The sequence below is a fragment of the Dicentrarchus labrax genome, unplaced genomic scaffold, assembly GCF_905237075.1.
Source record: "Dicentrarchus labrax unplaced genomic scaffold, dlabrax2021, whole genome shotgun sequence".
In the NCBI taxonomy this organism is placed as follows: Eukaryota; Metazoa; Chordata; class Actinopteri; family Moronidae; genus Dicentrarchus; species Dicentrarchus labrax.
The window spans coordinates 469,159-488,050 of record NW_026136875.1 but is presented as its reverse complement, the minus strand read 5'-3'; the positions used below and the strand labels follow the sequence as shown (position 1 = coordinate 488,050).

General features: G+C 42.5%; 2 protein-coding genes and 2 long non-coding RNA genes across 5 annotated transcripts in view; 2 read left to right on the top strand and 2 right to left on the bottom strand.

The window, feature by feature from the left end:
• Nucleotides 1–853: 853 nt before the first annotated feature.
• On the bottom strand, nt 854–3,358 carry ndufa2 (NADH:ubiquinone oxidoreductase subunit A2). Its single transcript, XM_051394861.1, has 3 exons — nt 3,207–3,358; nt 1,493–1,599; nt 854–1,079 (listed from the first exon to the last, which is right to left on the bottom strand). Exons 1-3 carry the CDS (start codon nt 3,308–3,310, stop codon nt 988–990), a joined length of 303 nt encoding a protein of 100 aa, XP_051250821.1. The 5' UTR covers nt 3,311–3,358; the 3' UTR covers nt 854–987.
• On the top strand, nt 1,593–2,172 carry LOC127360432 (uncharacterized). 2 transcript variants are annotated; one of them, XR_007883740.1, is made up of 4 exons: nt 1,593–1,689; nt 1,758–1,875; nt 1,912–2,009; nt 2,107–2,172. It is a non-coding gene; the product is annotated as an uncharacterized LOC127360432 (long non-coding RNA). The 2 variants fall into 2 exon arrangements; XR_007883741.1 differs by lacking the exon at nt 1,758–1,875 and having other exon boundaries at nt 1,632–1,713; nt 1,892–2,009.
• Nucleotides 3,359–5,172: 1,814 nt separating the features above from the next.
• On the top strand, nt 5,173–16,501 carry LOC127360439 (uncharacterized). The gene is made up of 2 exons (XR_007883747.1): nt 5,173–5,279; nt 16,312–16,501. It is a non-coding gene; the product is annotated as an uncharacterized LOC127360439 (long non-coding RNA).
• Nucleotides 8,125–18,892, bottom strand: part of LOC127360379 (A disintegrin and metalloproteinase with thrombospondin motifs 2) — a 35,443-nt gene continuing 24,675 nt past the window's right edge. Inside the window, exons 12-25 of the mRNA XM_051394772.1 lie at nt 13,874–14,019; nt 13,692–13,781; nt 13,443–13,525; nt 12,948–13,081; nt 11,922–12,045; nt 11,682–11,762; nt 11,422–11,585; nt 11,166–11,325; nt 10,931–11,063; nt 10,534–10,747; nt 9,955–10,084; nt 9,781–9,855; nt 9,351–9,528; nt 8,125–9,259 (exon numbers count right to left, since the gene is read on the bottom strand). Of these exons, the coding sequence (XP_051250732.1) occupies nt 8,464–9,259; nt 9,351–9,528; nt 9,781–9,855; nt 9,955–10,084; nt 10,534–10,747; nt 10,931–11,063; nt 11,166–11,325; nt 11,422–11,585; nt 11,682–11,762; nt 11,922–12,045; nt 12,948–13,081; nt 13,443–13,525; nt 13,692–13,781; nt 13,874–14,019 (2,508 nt within the window). The 3' untranslated portion in view covers nt 8,125–8,463. The remainder of the gene's footprint in view (nt 9,260–9,350; nt 9,529–9,780; nt 9,856–9,954; nt 10,085–10,533; nt 10,748–10,930; nt 11,064–11,165; nt 11,326–11,421; nt 11,586–11,681; nt 11,763–11,921; nt 12,046–12,947; nt 13,082–13,442; nt 13,526–13,691; nt 13,782–13,873; nt 14,020–18,892) is intronic.

The window sequence follows — 18,892 nt, the reverse complement described above, 5'->3', positions numbered from 1 at the left end:
TGTCTGTCGGTTTATTTAATAATCTGTCTGGATGCTAAAATCTGACGTTAGGAAACAATTATTATATTTATTATTATTATATTTATTATTATATTTATTATTGTATTTATTATTATTATATTTATTATTATTATATTTATTATTATATTTATTATTATTATATTTATTATTATTAATTTATTATCATTATTATATTTATTATATTTATTATTATTATTATAATATTTATTATTATTATTATTATCATTATTATATTTATTATTATTATATTTATTATCATTATTATCATTATTATATTTATCATTATAATTATTATTATTATATTTATTATTATATTTATTATTATCATTATTATCATTATTATATTTATTATTATAATATTTATTATTATTATTATTATTATCATTATTATATTTATTATTATATTTATTATTATTATTATTATTAAGCTAATAAACCTTTAAACTTTTTACTGCATCATGTTTGTTTCATCCTATAACAAGTTCTAACATTTGTGTAAAATGTTATAAATGATAGTAAATATACGTAAATGCAGTGTTCAGTGTGTGTGTGTGATATTAATGTGGGGGGGGGGCGTCTGTGCTGCCCCCTGCAGGTCAGCAGAGTCACTGTTGAAGGTTCTCCAGGACCAGCTGGTGTTCCTGCTGCAGGGTCCGTGTGTGTGTGTGTGTGTGTGGGGCGCTCATTAATTAACAGTTCTAATAGTTAATAATAAACAGGAAGCAGAGAACAAACAATGAGACATTAAAACAGATGTATAATCACTTCCTGTGTGTCAGTTATTAATCGTTGTTAACAGTTTAACATTTAAAAACCTCCTGATGCTGGTGAATCTGTTTAAGGTGGATTTATTAGTTAAACCTCCTTAAATCCCAACAAACCCACAGTGACAGTAATAACCTTTATTATATATTCATAAACACATTTACACACTGAATCCGGACTGAACCACTTCAGCGGGGGGGGTTAAGGTTTGGACTGAACCAGGGTCTCCAGAGCTTTGGCCACCTGATCAGCTGACATGTTGTCCACAGAGACGCTCTTCTCTTTACCGAAACCTGAACACAAACATTATTATTGTTGTTGTTGTTGTTTACACTGGTATAAATACACATTAACAGTTATTAATAATGATATTTATTATAGGTGTAATTTGTTCAGCAGAATGATAAACTGCTGTTCACAGTTCTGATCAGAGAAAGGTTGATCACTTTATCAATACAGTGATCAATACAGTGATTAATACAGTGATCAATACAGTGATCAATACAGTGATCAATACAGTGATTAATACAGTGATCAATACAGTGATAATATGATTAATACAGTGATCAATACAGTGATCGATACAGTGATCAATACAGTGATTAATACAGTGATCAATACAGTGATCAATACAGTGATTAATACAGTGATCAATACAGTGATCGATACAGTGATCAATACAGTGATCAGTGTGGAGCAGACTCACCGTATCTGGCCCACACTCGGGCCTGAACTCCAGAACATTCTCTGATCAGGATCGGGAAGTCTGGGTTGGATTTCTTCAGACTCACATAGTGCTGCTCCACAAAGTCTCTGCACACAGACAGGTAGAGAGACAGACAGAGAGACAGACAGGTAGAGACAGAGACAGGTAGACAGAGAGACAGACAGAGAGACAGACAGGTAGAGACAGAGAGACAGAGACAGGTAGACAGAGAGACAGACAGAGAGACAGACAGAGAGACAGACAGGTAGAGACAGAGACAGGTAGACAGAGAGACAGACAGGTAGACAGAGAGACAGACAGGTAGAGACAGACAGGTAGAGACAGAGACAGGTAGACAGAGAGACAGACAGAGAGACAGACAGGTAGAGACAGAGACAGGTAGACAGAGAGACAGACAGAGAGACAGACAGGTAGAGACAGAGACAGGTAGACAGAGAGACAGACAGGTAGACAGAGAGACAGACAGGTAGAGACAGACAGGTAGAGACAGAGACAGGTAGGCAGAGAACAGACAGAGAGACAGAGACAGGTAGACAGAGAGACAGACAGGTAGAGACAGACAGGTAGAGACAGACAGGTAGAGACAGAGACAGGTAGGCAGAGAGACAGACAGAGAGACAGAGACAGGTAGACAGAGAGACAGACAGGTAGAAGTGAGTTTAGTGAATCTGATTGATATTCTGTAAATCAATAATCTATAATGTAGTTTATTGATCATTGATCTGCAACCATGTTTGTACTTCATTTATTATTATTGTTATTGATTATTGATTCATTCTATGGGAGCACATTTTCTCCAGTGTGAGCAAACAGATGATTCAGTATCTCAAAATAATAATAAATAATAAACAATAAATAATATCAATAAATAATAATAAATAATAAACAATATAAATAAATATTAATAATAAATAATAAATAATATCAATAAATAATAATAATAAATAAAAAAAATAAAAAAATAATAATAATAAAAAAAAAATAATATAAAAAAATAATAAATAAAAAAATATAAATAAATAATAATAATAAATAATAAATAATATCAATAAATAATAATAATAAATAATAAATAATATCAATAAATAATAATAAATATTAAACAATAAATAATATGAATAAATAATAATAATAAATAATATCAACAAATAATAATAATAAACAATAAATAATGAACAATAAATTATAATTAATCCTAATAACTAAAGTGAATCTGGAACAGTGAATACATACAGTAAATAATCAATAATGAAATCAATAAATAAACAGTAAATAATCAATAAATAATCAATAAATAATCAATAATGAAATCAATCTGCACTTGTGTTTACACTTTAATGCTAACTGCTAGCTGCTCTCAGGTCATTCTGCCGTTAGCTGTTAGCCATTAGCCGTTAGCTGTTAGCCATTAGCCGTTAGCTGTTAGCCGTTAGCTGTTAGCCGTTAGCTGTTAGCCGTTAGCTGTTAGCCGTTAGCCGTTAGCCATCACCCGTTAGCTGTTAGCCATTAGCCATTAGCCATTAGCTGTTAGCCATTAGCCATTAGCCATTAGCCATTAGCCATTAGCTGTTAGCTGTTAGCCGTTAGCCGTTAGCAGTGTTCAGGTCATCCTCTGAGCTGATGCTAAGCTAACAGGCAGCGGGTGAAACAACCAGCGGCTGTTCCCGCCCCATGAGGCCGGCCCGGAGCTCACCTGGCCCCCCCGCTGGCCGCGGAGGTCTGGCAGAGGTGGACGCGGAGCTCTCGGAGGTTTTTACTCAAACTGGAGCCGATCGTCCTCACCGCGGCGGTCGCCATCTTTACTTCTTCTTCTACGGAGTTATTACCGGTTTTAACTTCCTGCTTCCGTCTGCGCGGCCCACTGCTGCCCGGAGTCTGTACTGACAGGCAGCGAGTACATTTACTCGAGTACTTCAGGAACAGTTAGAGGTACTTTATATATTCTGTATTTACATAATCTAATGTAATTATTAACAAGTTAACAACATTCACAGATTAATCTCCTTTAAAGTATCTGTCTATCTACCAAAAGCTCCATTGGAGAGAGATGTAATCAGATTACAGTTTTACTTTGTAAATCCATCGATGATAAATCATTGTTCTGTGCAACTGCTGCTGCTAATATTTGTGTTATCTGTTGTTTGTGGATTCTTACTGTTTTCCTCTTGTACAGTGTTTTTATTTATTATTTATTATTTTCTACTCTTACTGTTTATACTGTTTTCTCTCTTTCTCCACTTTGCTGCTGTAACATTGGAATTTCCCCATTGTGGTTCAAATAAAGGAATATCTTATCTTACACTATCTTAGATTACTCTCAGATCAATACTTGCTATTTCCTTTCTCTTGTGTTTATTTGCATATTTGGTGTTTAGGTAATGCAAAAGTAACAGAAAGTAATCAAGTTACTTTAATATTCTGATTACTGACTACATTCTTTAACAGGTCATTAGTAACTGTAATCAGATTACATTTCCCAACACTGTTTACGATACAGAGAGCCTAATCAATGAACACCTGCCAAACCCTCTTTCCACCAACAAGAACCCAGTGCTGGTGCTGGCTCTGGACTGGTTCTAGTGCTGGTTCTAGTGTTGGTTCTGGTCTGGTTCTAGAGTTATTCCTGGTCTGGTTCTGGTCTGGTTCCAGTGCTGGTTCTGGACTGGTTCTAGTGTTGGTTGTGGTCTGTTTCTAGAGCTCTTTCTGGTCTGGTTCTGGTCTGGTTCTAGTGCTGCTTCTGGTTCTGGTCTGGTTCTAGTGCTGCTTCTGGTTCTGGTCTGGTTCCAGTGCTGGTTCTGGACTGGTTCTAGTGTTGGTTGTGGTCTGTTTCTAGAGCTCTTTCTGGTCTGGTTCTGGTCTGGTTCTAGTGCTGCTTCTGGTTCTGGTCTGGTTCCAGTGCTGGTTCTGGACTGGTTCTAGTCTGGTTCTAGAGCTATTTCTAGTCTGGTACTGATCTGGTTCTAGTGTTGGTTCTGGTCTGGTTCTAGAGCTATTTCTGGTCTGGTTCTGGTTCTGGTCTAGTTCCAGTGCTGGTTGGGGTCTGGTTCTAGTGCTGGTTCAGAGTTGGTTGAGAACCTTATTAGAACCGTTAAGGTAGTTGAGAATCTAGTTGCTCAATAAGATAATAAAAGTTCATTAATCTGTGTAAAACTGTAGAGAAGTTCTGGTGAAATTACCAGAAACGCTGCTGAGAATCAGCTGTGATGAGAACAATGTGGAACTCCTACCTGAGGAGAAATAAAACCCAATACTGCAGTTACCAAGCTCCTCTCCTGTGGAACCAGCTTCCAGTTGTGGTTCTGGAGGCAGACACCCTCACCACATTCAAGAGTAGGCTTAAGACATTCCTCTTTGATAAAGCTTATAGTTAGGGCTGGATCAGGTGAGTCCTGAACCATCCCTTAGTTATGCTGCTATAGGCCTAGACTATCGGGAGATTTTCCATGGTGCACTGAGCTCCTCTCTTCCTCTCTCTTTCTGCACTCATTCATGTTCCATTAATGCATGTTACTAACTTCACTTCTTCCCCGGAGTTCTTGTGCTTTCTCGTCTCGCAGGTTCTTATCAATCCTGGTGGAGCCTCCTGCCATGGTCCTGCTAGATTGCCATTGCTAATACTGTTGTTGCTGTGCACCTGTCTGTCTCTCTTCTTTCTCTCTCTCTCTCTCCCCCTCTCTCTCTCTCTCTCTCTCTCTCTCTCTCTCTCTCTCACCCCAACTGGTTGAGACAGACGACCACCCACCTAGAGCCGGAGGATCTGTCCTAGGTTTCTGTCTTTTAACAGGCAGTTTTTCCTTGCCCTTGTCTCCAAGGTCTTGCTCATGGTGGTACTGTTGGGTCTCAGTAATTAATGTTATAAAGAGTTCGGTCTAGACCTGCTCTATTTGAAAAGTGTCCTGAGATAACTTCTGTTATGAATTGGCGCTATACAAATAAAATTGAATTGAATTGGACCTGAATTATATCACAGCTGTTTATGAAGTGATGATATTAAAATACAATGATTTCTTAAAAAGAGCGGGAACCCTGTAACCAGAGCTGCTTCTCTGGTTCATGTAGGACCTTGTCCTCGTCTTCCTCTACAAAGACGCTTTATCCGTCTCTTAATTCAACAATCATCATATTATTTTGATTATGTTCCACCAGGAGAGTTTTCAAGGCCTCCTCTTTTCCTTTGACCTTTTTGACCCAGGAGGGGAGGTGAGACTGTGGCGCCGACAGTCTCCTGCACAGAGAGCCTGGTTCTTTTCAGATTCTCAGATGGGATCTCTAGGTGTCAATTTGCTTTATCCTCTTTAACAGAACACTGACTTCTCCACAGATCAGAACGACACCCTACACCTAAAGTGGATCGTGTGTGATAATTAAGTGCCTTTTTGATTGTAAATCAGGGTTAGATATCCCTGAAATGTGTTTACATCTCTTTTAGTCTGACAGGTCCACCTCCAGAGAGAAACTCCTCTGGAATCCACATCTGGCATTCTGACACCCCTTCCTCTAAAGTGTAAATTACGATGTTTTCTTTTGATAGTGGACATTCCAATCTAGGAAGCAGTAACAACAGTTGCACGGATATAGATTTAGTTCTGTTGGAGTATTATGGTAAAATTTAATCTCCTCCTAATTAACAGATTGCCATCCAGCATGAGAAGATCGCAAATGTAATGTTTGTCTGATGTTTCTGTCTTCAGATTGGACTAAGTTAAAAAAATCATGTGTAAAATGTCTGAATGTTTGATGGAGCCACAGTGCCACCTTTTGGTAAGATTCTGGTATAGCGTAAGGTACTTTCAAAACGAATTTTGTTTCATAATTGTGTATTATTCCAAATAGTAAATGCCTGACACATAATTTTTGTAACAAGGATTAAGCTAGCACTATACGAAATATGTACAATCCCTCAGTGCTGTTTTATGTGCGTGTTTAATGATTAATGATTTAATGATTTTAATCAGTTCTACTTTTCCTTTACATTAAGTAATTTCGGTTATGTTATGTTAAAACATGTGAATTATGTATTAAATCATGGTGGGTTCTGTGAACGGTGAATTATGATCTCGAAACTTTAAAACATGATAGGAATAAATTATAAAGTTACGAATATCATAATATAGCTAAAGGAAGGGACGTGCGCGGTCAGCTCCTCTCGTCCAGTTCCGCCTCCAGAATAAAAGATATAAGAGATAGACTCCGGTCACTCCCTCTCTCTCTTACTCTTCTGATCCTGTCTTCTTTCTAAGAGTGTTGGATCCACTCGTTATTTATTCTCGCTCTTACTTTTCATTTCCGTGCTTTATTTTACTTCGTTTGCGACATGTGTTGAATTTTTCTTCAAGTTATAAACTGCTGTGCTGAAGTACTTTCCTAAGTACTTTTATTTTGAATGCTCAAGACACAAACAAATTTCTTCTTTTATATTTTTGTAGTATTATCGTCAAGTATTGTCGCCTGATTCACAGAAAGTGAATTTAGTTTAATTCTCGGACTTAGTTACGACGGAGAATTCGCCAGGCCAGCGTTTCATCCTCCAGTTATTTTTAAACAAGAAGCTGAATTAGTTTACAATCAAAGCTGAAGACCAACCACTCTAAGACATTTATCATCAGCCAGAAGGACGTCGCAGTGACTGCTCAAGAAGACGTATAAACGTTTCCAGCCGGACAAAGACATTATTCTCCAGCCACCTTGCCCCCAACGCTCACTAGCGCACACGCCGCACTTGGCGTTTTGGAGAGATTGCCACTGGTACCAGGGACGAGACGCAACTTCCGTCGGCCTGTTGGATCAGTGATGCAAAGCCGCTGTTGAGCTAAAAGCCAAGGACCTGGAATCCTTCCAAGTTCCATCTACAAACAAAGTAGGCTGACTCTCCGGTACACGGCCGGATTCACACACGAAAAAGAGCTGGTGTCTGTCTATAAGCTTTGATTCCCATCTTTTAAGTTTAAGATAATTTTCAATTAGGGCCTCTCAGTTCTAAAATTTACTCTCGTAATATTTTAAACTTACTGCCGCATCGCAAAATCCACCATCGCTCCTGAATCACCTAATAGTAATAAGTCATATATTGTCCACATATTCTGTTGCTTGTTGTCATTTGTTTGAATTGTCATTTCATACTATTTACTCTGCATTAGTTTAGTTAATAAACATATATAACCGTATGTCCTTGTCGGTGCCGGTTTGATTTGATGCGGGGAAATCGATGAATCATGTAAAAGAAATCACTACTTCAGAAATATGAAATTAAATATAGATTTTTATTTTCATAATAATTACCTTTCTAATTAAATAGTAGTGTAACCCCTACATTCACGAAACACAAAGAACTGGTTCAAGATAAGGAACTTCTGATACTTGGATTAAGAACTTCTGATACTTTGATTAGGAACCTCTGATACTTGGGTTAGGAACCTCTGATACTTCTGATACTTGGGTTAGGAACCTCTGATACTTGGGTTAGGAACCTCTGATACTTCTGATACTTGGGTTAGGAACCTCTGATACTTGGGTTAGGAACCTCTGATACTTTGGTGAAAAGGGGTGTCAGAGAGAAAGAAGATGTCACTAAATGTTAAACTTTGAGGTGTTTATGACTCGAGATGACATCAGCAGCTGAATGAGACTTTATTTAGGATTATTTGATACAAACATCATGAATGTAAAAACCAGAAAAAAGTTTCTCCCTATAAACATTTGGGAAGAATGAAGCAAATGCTTCCACGTTCTGGTCTTACACAATTAACCTTTGTCTTTATTCTAGATTCAAGCTAACGTTGCTTTATGACTGTAAACTTTAGGAAACAGGAAGCTGAAGGTCGAGAGAACCTGCTGGTTGTTTGTTTTGTCGCAGTCTGTTTCTCGTCACAAGTTCATTAGCATTAGCAGGAAGTGAGCAAGCTGCACATGCGGCATCACGAGTGAACAATAAAACTAAAACAGAAATATTTTTACAATCCGACATGTTTCCTGTCAGTCCTGCCCTCTCGGCTCCTGTTGGATCTCCTCAGAAGATCTTGACGTCGTTTCTCGTTCAGGAGCTGCTGGATGCGTTTGTTTTGTGTTCGCTCGCGAAATGGCGGCATCCGCGGCACAAAGTAGTTCTGCTGTCCCTTGGTGATATCACCATCCAAACCCACGATCCGGTACGGGACCTCGTCCACTGAGTTGTTCTCCTTCTTAGAGAGCGGGACGAAGGAGGACGATGACGCCGATGTTGGCGTTGGTGCAGGTTCTGTCGGACTAACTTCAGTCTGAAGGCTCCTTACACCTAATGTTCTGTTTGGTGATAATGCGGTGGTGACGATGTCATCAGGATCAGCTGATGTTGCTGTGGTGGGGAATTCTGGGACGGCAGATGTCCTGATTGGCACCAGTGTTGGACTTTGACCTTCAGTAGTTACTGTGGGAATGGTAGCAAGGGGCATTGTGGGAGTGGTAGTTTTCCTCCCGAATAAATGAGGTGGAGCAGTTTTTCTTGGACGTCTTGTTGTGGTAGTTTTTGTAGTTGTAGTGGGAATGATATCCGGAGTGTCAGAGGCAACAGAAGGATCGTCGTAGGACGAATACTCGTTGTAATCGTCGTACTCCACGTACTCAAAGTCAGTGCTGCTCCTGCTGGTTGGGGGCGGAGTTACAGTGAAGCTCAGAGGGGGAGTGCTAGTGATGTCACTGATGATGAAGCGGCTTTCAGACCAGGTGGAGGTGGTTAATGAAGTCATCGTCTCTGTGGTTACACTCCACAAACTAGGAGACAAAAACAAGAAAGATCAGTGGCATCAGATCAGAACTGTGGTTTTATGGTTTCAGATCTTAAGGGACCAGTTCTTGCTCTGACCTGCTGTTGGCTGTCGGCAGATTTGTGCTGCTGGAGTTGTCAGAGTTGCTGAAGTTGCTGAAGTCGCTGAAGTTGCTGCAGGCCTTGCAGCACATCTGACGGTATCCAGCGTTGGAGCAATACCGCCTCAACACCTGCATCTGGCAAAATATTGAGCGGTCCCCACGGCAACGCTGCCCTGGAGACAGAGCAGCAGTTCCGTTAAAAACATCAGTGTGTATCTCCACCTGGTGTTACCTGGATACATGATCTGACATCAGATCAGCTTCCATCTTAGACAACAAAATCTGAGTAACATTCACAAACAACTCTTGATGGAAGAGAGGAGGAGAAAGAGGAGGATTATGTCGAGGAAGAAGAGGAAGAGCAAACGCATGAGGAGATCAGAACATTCACAAAGAAAGGAGGAGGAAGAATCTGGGTGCCTTACTGGAGCTGAAATTTGAAGCTGTGAAATTTGTGTTGGACCTGGACAGCCACTGAATGATGGAGTTCCTCTGGTCGCCTGCAAGGGGGGTAGCAAACACAGTTAGTTACATACAGACTACAACTCCCAGCATCCCTCACTGTCTGACACTACAGTATGTGATTAGTCAACGCTTACCGTTACAAAGCAGGGCCTGGCAGGTGCGGGTTGTGCTCGGTCGAGGCTCACTGCAGTTTCGGGCTGAACCCTCAGGACTTGAACATTTAACTTGACGCTCCTGAGTCCCGTTTCCACATGATACTGAACACTGCAAACATAAACATGTCGATCGGACAGTTATTGATCATATTCAATGCACTTCCTAGGGCTAAAAGTAGTACTTAACTGGCCAAGTTAGAACAGAGTCCAGAGTCCAGAGAGAAATTATGTTAAGGATAGTCCAGACACAGGTAGTCTGGAGAGAAAGAAGCATGAGTTAGTCCAGAGAGGTCCAAATAGAAGAAGAAAGAGTTAGTCCAGAAAAGAGGAAGTTAAAGGTAAGTTGGAAGTAGCTCAGAAAGAAGTTAGAGGTAAACCAAAAAGAAGGAAGTTAGACATAGTCCAGAAGGACAGAAGTTAGAGGTAGTCCAGAAGGACAGAAGTTAGAGGTAGTCCAGAATGACAGAAGTTAGAGGTAGTCCAGAAGGACAGAGGTTAGAAACATATATGAATAAATATATGTATTTATGAATAATCCCCTGGTTTCACTGTTTGTACCGGGGTCCAGGGCCCAGTCCGCCAGGAAGCAGGGCAAGGGAAGCGGTTGCAGGTTTGTTTCCCATCCGGGCGGTCCTCCCCACAGAGTTTGCTGTTCACTGAGTGCTGGTGCTGCTGCCCCATGCTGGTCGCCTGCTGGCAGCTCACCCAGCGACGCTGCCACCCTGTCTGACCACAGGAGGCACTGCAGTCCTCCCACTCTCCGGTCACCCAGCTGAGGAGGCAGAATAGTAGGAGTCAAAGCTTTTCTTCCCTTTACCAAAAATGTCTATTCCGTGGGGTCTATTAAATGTATTTTGAAGTACTTAATCAATCAGCCAAATCAGTCCGAACACGTTCATCTGTGTAGCTGTAGCTGAGCTGTAGTGTGTTACCATAGCAACCTGTAGATTATTACCGTGGCGAGCTGCAGGCGTTGGTGTTGCAGGTGCGGCTGATGGCTCTAGGTTTGTTGATGTTGGAGCAGAACATCCTGTGAACCATTTTCCCATCAGCCTTCCTCCTGCAGCCAAACCTTGTGTACTGTTTCCCTGGCAACCAGACAACACTGTTAACTACTATGTAGCAGTTACCCTGGTAACCACATAACACAGCTAACCTCAGGGGGGATAGCCAGGAACAGAGTCATGTACCTCCTCCGCAGGGTTTGGAGCACTGTGACCACTTCTTCAGTGCCCACTCGTAGAAGATGGCGTCCTCTTGCACCACGTTGGACTCCAGCGAGGACCGGAGATGATCCTGGATGATGTACTTATAGGACACCGTCACCTTGGAGTCGCCATGGGGACGGACCTGACAGGCAGAAACACAGGAAAGCAATAGTTTCTCTGATTTAGACACATGACCAAGAATGTGAGAAAGTTGGCCTCCCTGTGTTGGTAGACTGACCATGAGCAGGACTCCGTATTTCAGTGGCCCTGGGGTCTGGATGGACTCCTGCTCCTCAGTGTTGCTGTACTCCCACGCCACCCCCTTCTCAATCACCACTCTGGATTCTGGGAGCTCGTCTTCATCGTTGAGGAATAGGTGACCTGTCTCCTGGTTCTTCACCGCTGGTACAGGAAACAAACAAATCAAGGTTTCCATAAGATGCCGGGCTACAGAAGTTCTTCATGTGGACAAAACAAGCTCCTCCTCTGTCCTCTTACCCAGGATGTGAGGAGTCCCTTTGAACTCCTGGATCAGCAGATGTCGGGCTCCTTTGGGGATCTCCAGGATTTTCAAGTAACCTAGACCATAATAATAATTGATCAGTAATAGATACTCCAACAGAGAAAGTTCTGGAAGCAACTGTTAATGTACTGAATGAGGTTTTAAGAGCCTCCAGTATCTAACTGTTTCAGATGGTCATCCTGTAACCTGATCAGTATCTCCTGTTTTTCAGAGACCTTGTTTCTTGGTGCTGCGGGTGAAGTTTCCTTTGATGATCTTACAACTGGAGTTATCTCCTCCACAGACACCACATCGGTCCTCCTGCTGGTCTGAAGCGATCTGTCCATCACAACCTACATGCTGCATGAGGAGAGAGGAAACAAGGACAGAGGGGAGGAGTAGATCTTAATTGGGACCATTGACAGTTTATATAACGTACAGAGCTTCCAGGTCTCTGAAGTTAAACCTGCATTCTATGTAACGACCAGCAGGGGGCTGCAATAAAAACTGATCCCATTCACTCTAATGGAGAATGAGCCGACTTCCTGTATGAGCTCAGTTAACAGTTTCCTGATGAGTTTCTGGTCTCAGTCTCTAGTTTCAGTCTTCTTCTATATAGCATGATGTTCATTTAGTAACTGATGGTCCCATTTACAGTAAAACAGACCATAAAGCAGGGTATGCTTTAGGGCGGGACTACCTTGTGATTGACAGCTCATTCTCAGTGAGTCCGTCCAGCTCAACGCACCAAACTCAGATCAAACTGTCAAACAGTGCTGATCAGATATGGATCCAGATTCTGTTGTTGATTATTTCTCTCCTCAAATCTGTTCACAAACACATTTTACTGTTTATCTGGAATACCAGATCCTGTGTGAGCAGTAGAGCCGCCATTGTTTCCAAACCAAGAGCAGCCAATGAGAGCAGCTCAACTCGCTGTACGTGACCTCCGCTGGCTGCTAAACACCAACATGGAGACGACTATAAAGACAATAACCAGGCTTCATTCAGCCCCACCTCTTTGACCATTTTTAGATTGGCTGGGAGCTGGCAGAGTCATATAAAATAAAATAAATAAAACAGAACAAAGGTAATTTCACAGTAAGTAACTAGGCAGAGAGATGTTTCAGGAGCAGCTGTTATAAGAAGAAACATATTTTCATATTTTATTCACATTTAATATTTTACTGTAGTTTCACTTTTAGAACCATTACAATTACGTCAGTTTAACAACACAGACTAAAGAAGTTGAGAATAAAGACCTCACACTCTCCTCGGACGCAGACGCTGTGGGCATCACTGTAGGAACATGGCGTCCCATCATGCACCATTCTGTTCATGGAAACCACGGCGCCTGTTTCCTTTGACTGACAGTACAGACGACAGCGCTCATCAGCTGCAAACACACACAAACATTATGATGGACATATTATATTAATATTATTATTATATCACAGCTTCTGAAGGTGGAACATTTAAGGTGGAACATTTAAGATGGAACATTGGGTTGGAACATTTAAGATGGAACATTAAAAGTTTAAAGAGACGGAAATGAAAATATTTTCAGACTTTAAGGAGTTAAAGGAGGAGAGGCCACAAGTTTCCTTCCAATAACAGATTCCTGGCTGATGAGTTTAACATGTGAACACACACACACACACACACATACTTTTTTTCTAAACTTGAAGATTAGATTAAAGTTTCCACTTTGCTCAGGGTGTGTGTATATAATGTCTGTACATAAAGTGTGTATTTACGGTCAGGGTGTTGGTACGGCAGCCAGTGATGTTTGCTTCCTTCGTGTTCATAAAATGGATTCCAGACTTTACACTGATCCTCCCTGAAAGAGAAAAACAACCAATCAACCTGCAGACAAACACATACAAACATATATTGACTGCTGAGATACACAAGAGATCCACAGCAACGCAATACAACTGCAATTAACTTAACACTGAAGTCAGTCAGTGGACACAGATATCAGAATAAACAGTAGATCTACTGACCTGAAGTCAGTCAGTGGTGGACACTCTTCTTGACTGCACAGCTGGAACTCATAACTGTTTCCGAAGCAGGTACGCCCCCCGTTGGCTGGACTGAGAACAACAACAGGTTAGTTTCTCTAGTGTGTCGGATGTGTGTTATCGTGCCGTATCGTGTTATCACAGATGATTGGCGGCTCACTCACGCTGGGTTGTCACAGCGCCTGGCCCGAAACCTGACCCCACCCCCACAGGTCCTGGAGCAGCTGCCAAATGGACTCCAGGTTGCCCAGCCGCCATCTTGTCTCAGCATGTCAGGGGTCAACCTCATGCAAAAACCCTTAAAACAGTGCTGCAACAACACACAGTTACCATGGAGACGCAAGACAGTTCAGAATGAAGGATGTAGTTAGCCTAGCTTAGCATAAACAGACAACTTTATTACTGTTCAAAAATTACTGTTCTGAAACTGGATAATATTTTATGGAGAAAATATTGTTTGGTTTTAACTCTGACGTCCTCCGGCTGCCTCAACTCCGCGAAGTACTAATGTAGCTGCTGTGAGCTAACTGCTAATGTAGCTGCTGTGAGCGTGCAATGGAAACCGGGCTCAGCAGTCTCTCAGTGAACACGGTCGGACCGGGATCGAACACAACCTCTAAAACAGATAGAGGACAGTTTGACGACAGCAGTACTGAGGTGATTTATGGAGTTTCTACATGGATGATTAAAAGTAGCTAACTAGCTAAGGCAGTTAGTTTTTACGCAGCTAAACATTACTCTGAATGTGTCCTCACCAGTGATGCCGGTTACTCCAACCTGACCACTTTTTTCAGTAACGAGTAATCTAATGCGTTAGTATTTCCAAACCGGTAATCAGATTAAAGTTACTTATCCAAGTCACTGTGCGTTACTATGTTTGTCATTTTCCCTAATAAAAATATATTTGCTTTCTTCTTGCGTCTCTGGGAGTGAAGTCACGTGACGTAGCCTATGTGACAAGTCACGTTTTCAGCATGAGGACAGTTCACGTGTAGGCTACGCAGACACAAACACAAACAACAATGGAGGGAGGAGAGAGATGCGCGTTTGCTAGCTGGAAATACAGTCACTATTTTGAGTTTGTGTCAGCTAAAGATGGCAATATTAAGGTTGGTTGTACACTCTGTGCTGGTGGCAACAAAGTGCTATCTAGCTACAAAAACATTACGTCAAATTTGAAGAAACATTTGGAGTCGCAGCACTGCACAGTCAAACTTACAGAGCAAGTCCCACCAGGTGGTACGAAGCAGACAGCAGGAGGTCCCCCACCACCCAAACAACAAAAGCTGGATTTTGGTGCAAAACCAGTAAGTGGGGGAGAGTTGAAGAAGTTGGTCGGGCAGTATGTTGTAGAGGAAATGCTGCCTGGCATACTATGATGTCAAGGCGCCAGTCACACTCACCAGTGACGCATCATGCTATGGACTCGGAGCTGCATGCATGCAAAACGGCAGACCAGTGGCGTTTGCATCACGAACTCTCACGGACACAGCGACTCGATATGCCCAGATTGAGAGAGAGCTTCTAGCTGTGGTGTTTGCTTGCACGAAATTCAAGGATTACATATATGGAAAGCCCACAATTGTGGAAACCGATCACCAGCCTCTTGTAACAATCCTGAAAAAGCCCATTCACACCGCCCCTGCCCAGCTCCAGAGAATGCTACTCAGGCTGCAGTGTCACGACATCATCCTGGTTTACAAAAAGGGAAAATACATGTACCTGGCAGACACTCTCTCAAGAGCCCCAAACACAATGATATCCCAGAGCCCCACTGAAAACGATGCTTTTGAAGTCATGTCGGTGAGCCACGTCTCCACAGCCCGTCTGGAGGAACTAAGAAGGCACACAGCAGTGGATGAGGTCCTACAAACCCTCAGCATGGTCATTCGTAAAGGCTGGCCCGCCAAAGAAAGCCAGCTCCAGCCTGCTGTGAAGGTCTTCTTCCCTTATAGAGACGAGCTCACAGTGGAGGATGGAGTTGTCATGAAAGGCCACAAAACCATCATCCCCCAGTCACTGCACAAAGAGTACATAAACATTGTGCACCAAGGCCACCCAGGTGCTGAAGCGACCAAGCGCAGAGCTAGAGGCATCATCTTCTGGCCAACAATGTCCGACGACATCTCCAAGGAGCTGCTCTCATGCACGGTGTGCAACAGCACCAAGCCCCATCAGCAGAGACAACCTCTGGAACTTCACTCTGTTCCGGACCTTCCATGGTCCACAGTGGCCACAGACATCTTCGAGTGGCATGGCAAATACTACCAAGTGCTTGTGGATTCATATTCTGGATGGTTTGAAATCGACCTTCTCCCTAACATTACGTCATCAGCTGTGATCTCCAAGCTGAAAAGACATTTTTCAGTCCATGGCAGGCCGCACACCCTCTTCTCAGCACGAGTACTGACAGGAACTAGAAAAAGAGATCACATCTCTCCTGTACTAGCTTCTCTGCATTGGCTCCCTATAAAATGTAGAATTGAATTTAAAATCCTCCTCCTCACCTATAAAGCTCTTCATGGTCAGGCCCCTTCATATCTTAAAGAGCTCATAGTCGAGACAGACGACCACCCACCTAGAGCCGGAGGATCTGTCCTAGGTTTCTGCCTTTTAACAGGCAGTTTTTCCTTGCCCTTGTCGCCAAGTGCTTGCTCATGGTGGTACTGTTGGGTCTCTGTAATTAATGTTAAAGAGTTCGTTCTAGACCTGCTCTATTTGAAAAGTGTCCTGAGATAACTTCTGTTATGAATTGGCGCTATACAAATAAAATTGAATTGAATTGAATAGTGCCCTATTACCCCACTAGAACATTACGTTCTCTGAATGCTGGGCTACTTGTGGTTCCTATAGTCTCTAAAAGTAGAACAGGAGCCAGAGCCTTCAGTTACCAAGCTCCTCTCCTGTGGAACCAGCTTCCAGTTGTGGTTCGGGAGGCAGACACCCTCACCACATTCAAGAGTAGGCTTAAGATGTTCCTCTTTGATAAAGCTTATAGTTAGGGCTGGATCAGGTGAGTCCTGAACCATCCCTTAGTTATGCTGCTATAGGCCTAGACTATCGGGGGATTTCCCATGGTGCACTGAGCTACTCTCTTCCTCTCTCTTTCTGCATTCATTCATGTCCCATTAATGCATGTTACTAACTTCACTTCTTCCCCGGAGTTCTTGTGCTTTCTCGTCTCGCAGGTTCTCATGGATCCTGGTGGAGCCTCCTGCCATGGTCCTGCTTGACTGCCATTGCCAATACTGTTGTTGCTGTGCACCTGTCTGTCTGTCTGTCTGTCTGTCTCTCGCTCTCTCTCTCTCTGCCTCTCTCTCTCTCTCTCTCTCTCTCTCTCTCTCTCTCACCCCAACTGGTCGAGACAGACGCCCACCCACCTAGAGCCGGAGGATCTGTCCTAGGTTTTTGCCTTTTAACAGGCAGTTTTTCCTTGCCCTTGTCTCCAAGTGCTTGCTCATGGTGGTACTGTTGGGTCTCTGTAATTAATGTTAAAGAGTTCGGTCTAGACCTGCTCTATTTGAAAAGTGTCCTGAGATAACTTCTGTTATGAATTGGCGCTATACAAATAAAATTGAATTGAATTGAATTCTCTGACAATGCTAGACAATACACCAGTCAGCATTTTAAAGACTTTGCCAAACAATGGGATTTCATCCATGCCACTAGCAGCCCTGAATTTCCCCAGTCGAACGGGCTTGCAGAGAGAGCGGTCCGCAGTGCCAAGCAGTTGATGGAGAAATCTCACCGAGATGGAACCGACGTTTTCCTCAATCTTCTGAACCTCAGAAACATTCCCCGTGATACAACATTAGGCTCACTCACTCTGAAACGACACTACGACAAGTCGAGTCTCCCACTACAACCTTTGGCAGAGGGACAAGTGGTGCGTATGCAGACCCCTAAAGGATATGACCAACTTGGGACTGTGAAGGAGATATGCCAGGAGCCACGCTCTTATGTCATCCAGTCCAACGGAGGAACATACAGGAGGAACCGCCGCCACATTCTTCCTGTTGCGGAGCCAACACCACCACTGCTTCATGCAGATGACCCGGACTCTCAGAACTCTAGTCCCTGCACAATGGACTGTACAACCCCCATACCACAAACACCAGAGCTGAACGCCATGCACCCAAAACACACATCCCCACCCCGGCCAGTGCCCACAGCACACTTCCCCAGTGAGAACAGAAACACACAATACATAACACGCTCAGGACGCACTTGCAGACCAAAGTCAAAATATATGCAGTGAAAGTATCCTGCCAGGAATGCAGTTTAAATAATCAGTTACCAGTATTTGAAATGTAATGTTCAATGGATACTTGCGCCAGGTTCTTTCATTTATGCGCTCACAGTATGGTGGTAGTATTACGATATGCATATGTGTTGACGTGGATTTAAGTGTTCACCCACCTTAATTTGCTGTATTGAGTTTAGCCAGGTATATCGGTAATGGATTGTTTATTGAAACTCGTGTAACAACGCAGCGAGAAAGAAATATTCTTTATTGTCATTTTCCCAGTGTTATTCTGTTTGATATAAGAGGTGTGAGCTTAAGGGAAAGGATGTAGATCATTTGGCTAAATGATGCACTGTTTGTTTAATGTGAGCCACCGTACCTGAAGGTGTGTCTGACAGCTAAGCCAATCACCGTGCCCCCTTGTTCTGCATTGCTCCGTAATACTGTGATACTAATGTCGGCTCGGTCTCACTCAGTTTTGTGTTCGTCAATAAACCGGAGTTATTTCCAAAGTCAGTGTGATCCTTGAAGTTTCTACACTGCCCTTAAACACGGTTGACTCGCCCTCGTTTCGTGCCATAATAAACAAGATCCCTACTACTGTCAATGCCGAGATGCCTCACAGAACAGCATTTTCTTCTTACATGGAGAAGCAGTATGCAGTGATGGAGAGAAATCTGAAGGCCGCGCTGAATGAGGTTGACTTTGTGTCAACTACCGCGGATATTTGGACTGCTAACAACAGAAGTTATATGGGAGTAACGCTCCACTGGATCAGTAGATCCACATTAGAGCACAACAAGGCTGCATTGGCATGTAGGAGAATTCGCGGTAAACACAGGTGTGATGTTATTGGTGCCGAAATCGAAATCATTCACTCTTCATATGGACTACTCAACAAAGTAGTTGCTACAGTGACTGATAATGGATCCAACTT